Source organism: Salvia splendens, chromosome 4, assembly GCF_004379255.2.
Source record: "Salvia splendens isolate huo1 chromosome 4, SspV2, whole genome shotgun sequence".
NCBI classification, from domain to species: Eukaryota; Viridiplantae; Streptophyta; class Magnoliopsida; order Lamiales; family Lamiaceae; genus Salvia; species Salvia splendens.
This window is the reverse complement of record NC_056035.1, coordinates 19,698,693-19,703,336: the sequence shown is the minus strand read 5'-3', so window position 1 is coordinate 19,703,336 and position 4,644 is coordinate 19,698,693. Positions and strand designations below refer to the sequence as shown.

Sequence of the window (4,644 nt, the reverse complement as noted above, 5' to 3'; positions counted from 1 at the left end):
TATATATAGAGTTTGCAACGAGTCGTATATATAGAGTTTGCAACGAGCCGTATATATAGAGTTAAAAAAAATCGGGACGTCCGTCGTGGCACCGCAATGGCGGACTCCGAAAAGCCGCGGATGTGCGGTGTCCACAGCCGACGTCCGCATCCGCCCCTCCCTCGCCTAATGGCGGATGTCCGGCGGGACATCCTCCATTGCGGATGCTCTTATGTTTGGTAAAATGTGCGAGACTCGTCAATCAAATTTCGTGCTTTCATTGTAATGAGATTTTCTTTCAATGTTAGCTGAAGGTCAAATTTTCGTTTCTTCTTGAGTAAATTCATGGCAACATATAGTTGGGTTCTACGGAGTAATATAGTACTTATAACAAATAAATAAAAAGGCCCAAGAGATCAAACCTTCGGCTGTAAATAATAACCTAAAATGGAAATGGACCCTCTGGAATAACAATAACTGGGAAGATTGAAGAATAGACTCTTGCAATTTTGCAAGACTTGGCTTGTGCTGGTTCGGTGACTTCCGTCACTCTAATTAATTAGTGACACAATCTAAAATAAAACACACTAAACTATAGTCGTATTATAATCATAATTTATTTGCACTCATCTTACGTAACAATTCCATTAATATTGAACCGTTTCACTATGTACAATATAAATAATATTAATACTAAACATTTCCTTTTATTTATAATACAACATTTTGTTAAAACTCTTCCTTGTTTGTCAGTTAGGATTATTAAGATATAGTTTGAACCTTAAAAATTGGACACGGTGCGTTTATCTGGATAAACAAATTAACATAATACTCATCAAATTCATAAATCTCCTATGAAACCAAAAGAACAGCAAAAACAAACACAAAATATCCAAAAACAAAAATGGAAGCCAAAAATCAGGTCGATGAAAAAGTTAAAACATTTGAAGACAATCACTACTACAATTATGAAAAATAATGAACCAAAAAAATCAACATCATTTGATTCTTACAAATAAGGGAGAGAACTAGTAAATATGCAGTGAAGGCCAGATTAGAGATCATACTGCTATATATACTACAATCCAATTTAAACCAAAAAAAAAATGTGTATGCTGAATTCCACATCTTCTGTACATTCATGAATCTTCAACTCCATTCAGTCTGATATTCATCCTTCTCAACCAAATCGAATGCAGCGTCATGTGAAACACATCATACCTTTTGGGTGGCAAATTCACCTCGAAATGCCGCCGCACCGCCACCCCGCGCCTCTGCATCCTTATATACTGCCTCGTCGAGATCCCCGCGAGGATCCTCTTGAGGTCCGGGATCTCCTTCACCGAGACCTCAACCGAGAACGCCTTCCAGTTGAGGACGTCGCTGAAAGGGGGCACGTACCCGTCCTTCACGAGGACGGGCACGCACCCCGTGTACAGCGCCTCCACCATCCGCGGGCTTGCAACCTCGTACCCGCTGGGGCAGATGCAGAACTTGCTCCTTCGCATCATCACGGAGTACGAGACGCCTTTGGGGAGATACTGGTGGACTTCGATCTCGGGATCTTTGTTCTCCCAATGTTCGAGGAGGATCGGCCTGATGGGGCCGTGGAGCCCTCCTGCGAAGAAGGCGAGGATCGGCCTTCTAGAAGGCGATGGCCCACCAATTAGTCCATTCGTCCGGCCGCTGGGCAGGTTGATCTCTGGGATCGACACGTCTTTTGATGGTTGGAACCCTTCGGATACGTTCGCGTTGCATAAGGCTCGGATGGAGTTCTTGAATAGCTCCGGTACGGACTTTGAAAGCTCAGGCCCCTACAACATCCGATTCATGAAGAGCATAATGCGATTTAAGTGATTAGCCTAAACAGTAATACTAAATCCATTAATTGGCACCGTTTGACTTAGCACGCGGTTTTAAGAAATATAGACGAAAGTGTGAAAAAATGAGTGGAATGTGAGTCCTATTTTTATAAATTAATTTTATAATAAAATGTGAATAGAATGAGTCAGTGGAATGTGAGATCCATTAACCAAAAGTAGTAAAAAGTAAGGGTGCTAATTAATGGGGGACGGTGGGAGTAAATAGCTAGGAAGAAAAAAAAAAGTGACATACCCAATCATGGCAAGAGAGCATGAAGTGGTCGGATCCGAGGCTGCGATTCCAATACTGGTATCGTCCTGCCACAAGATCGACGTAGTCCTTAACAGTTTGTTTCAAAGGCAGCCAATGATCGGGAGCGCCTCTGTCGTAGATGAAGTGAACCATTGACACCACACTGAAGGGAAGGAAGTAAACGCTAGCTTTGTCGGGATTTTGCGTCCGAAAGCTAGACGTTTCAAGCTTGTAAATGAAATTTCCCTCCATCGAATAGATGCTTCCACAAGGGCCATTGTGAAATATAGGTTGTTCCCCTTCTTTATAGATGAACACTTTGAATAGCTTTTCCATCTCAAGGTAGCTCCTAAACATTTATTAAACACATTTATAAATTCGAATGCAAGCTAATGGGACATGTAAAAACATAGACAAAATGATAGTACATACTAACATAACAACCCACACTTACGTTTGAAATGATGAGGGATTCCAGTAAATGGGACCCGAAGGGATGTAGTCAGGATCAGACGATGTATTTCCATTTTTTGCATTCCTAATCGCAGCTCGAGCCTTCTGAAGTTTGGCCTCCAGTACTTGAAAGTTGGTAAACCTTTTGCTAATTTTAGGGGTCGAGGGAAGAGCATGGGTATCGTTGGATAGAGCAGAGACAGTCGACTGTTTCGGTGTTATCAGTAATTCCACTTTGGTCTCATCGCTCTGTTTCATGATTAATGATCAATATAGAAACTATATACGGAAAACCAGTACCATACACAAGTTGAACGAACAACAAAATTGGCATCGCGTATTAATACAAAAAATCAATACTTCTTCTTTTGGAGAACAATCAACATTCTGGTGATTCAATGTTATTTTAAACTTAAGTTATATCATGATATACATTGACATATAAATATACAAATCACATCATTTCAAGATTATATTGCAAAATCTTAAAGAATTAACTAACAGACTACAGACCCTACAACTACTGGTATTACTTGAGCATATGAAATGCTGTACATTAAAAACATGTTCCTAGTACAAAATTAAAAAGTTCTACATAATCAATTAGTTTGGGCTTACACGATTAGTATGCATTTTTTGCTTGCATGTAGATATCAACTAGTATAAAATTACTTAAATCTCATATCAAATTTATAATATGCATTATGTAGATATCAAATAAATAATAACTTACATTTGTTTTTTATAGACCCTCCTACTTCTCTAAAATGACATCTACTTTACTCAATTATTGTAGTCATCAACTTATCTTCTGTTCTTTTTATTTGTCATACATACCAATTTACTGTTGTGAAAGATACAAGTTTAAGGCATTTTGTTTATTGATAATTGACCAGAGCATCGATACAATTAAGTATACTATTTCCCTAAATTTTTAAAAAATTTATCACATTAAATCTCCTTCCAAAATATTCTAAAAACTTACACAAATCACTTTCCTAGCATATTTTAATATTTTAACTTAAGACAAACTTAAAAAAAAAAAAAGATTATACTGCTATTATATATGGAATCATGATGTTATACTACAAATGTCCTATACAATATGCTTCAACTTTCTTTATTATTATATTAACAATAAAATACATCTATCAATCAAACAAGTAAAAATTAGCTCAAAGCGTTATAATTCCCATACTCTCTAGATCTATGAAGAGTCGAATCGTTCTTGCATACGTGCTATAACGTAATGTGTCTATTCATGTAACATTAACAAGTAAATTGCACAAAATAAATCATAGAATTGTGTGACCGATTATAATTCACAGTCCCAAATTCCTTTATGCAGTATTGTATTTATGAATTAGTGAAGAGTAGGCATCACATGGGATGCCCCTGCACTGATATTTATGAATTAGAACGAAAAATCTCGTGCAATTTGGCTTTAATTTGGGGGATTTTAGGGCTTGGGATTGCAAATTTTGGGTTTTGCCATTTTAAGATTATTAGTCAAGTCCAGATTTCAACCCAATTTCACAAATCATAACTAAACTAGCAAAAAAAAAAGGAAAGAAAAAGAAAAAGAATAGAATCGTTACCGGCGGCTCAGCCTCCGCAACTAGAACACCAAGCGGCGGAGCGGCGGCGGAGCGCTGGAGCGTGTAATCAGCGGCGAGCGCCTCCTCCCTCTCCTCTCCACCACCGACCACCCTCCGCCGCAATTCCGGCGCCTCGTCGAAAGCGGCGGCGGAGAGAGACGAGGAGCTCCAAGTCCACGGGTAGTAATTGGACGCGAAGATCCAATTGGAAGAGCCCGAGCCCGAGCCCGAGCCCATCGAAACCACTATCACCGAAACCACCAGCAGCGGCAACATAAACCCCAGCAGCCTCGCCGTCGACGACAACATCCTTGAATTCGAATTGCACCCCTTCATACTCAATTTATATTGATCGCAACTTTTTTTTTCTTGGATTCTTGAATTTCTATAATCCCTCTGTGATTTGCGTAAATTACTGTGTTTCCTTTTTGAGAAAAATTAGCTAATTAATGAATGCATGCAGAAGGGGAAAAAACAGGCCTCGGGAAAGGAAGAGGTG

The 4,644-nt window shown here is 39.1% G+C and overlaps 1 protein-coding gene across 1 annotated transcript; it reads right to left on the bottom strand.

The window, feature by feature from the left end:
* Window positions 1-914: 914 nt before the first annotated feature.
* Window positions 915-4,644, bottom strand: LOC121798833 (probable glycosyltransferase At5g03795). Its single transcript, XM_042198042.1, has 4 exons — window positions 4,146-4,644; window positions 2,549-2,796; window positions 2,095-2,443; window positions 915-1,793 (listed from the first exon to the last, which is right to left on the bottom strand). The coding sequence occupies exons 1-4, from the start codon at window positions 4,479-4,481 to the stop codon at window positions 1,119-1,121; spliced, it is 1,608 nt and encodes a 535-aa protein (XP_042053976.1). The 5' UTR covers window positions 4,482-4,644; the 3' UTR covers window positions 915-1,118.

What these genes read in the sequence shown, in the direction of transcription:
- LOC121798833 (XM_042198042.1), bottom strand. Translation starts at nt 4,481, where the DNA reads ATGAAGGGGTGCAATTCGAATTCAAGGATGTTGTCGTCGACGGCGAGG. An exon ending in AATCCCTCATCATTTCAAAC is followed by an intron (nt 2,444 to 2,548) that starts GTAAGTGTGGGT and finishes ATAAATGTTTAG; the next exon opens with GAGCTACCTTGAGATGGAAA. An exon ending in TGCTCTCTTGCCATGATTGG is followed by an intron (nt 1,794 to 2,094) that starts GTATGTCACTTT and finishes CGGATGTTGTAG; the next exon opens with GGGCCTGAGCTTTCAAAGTC.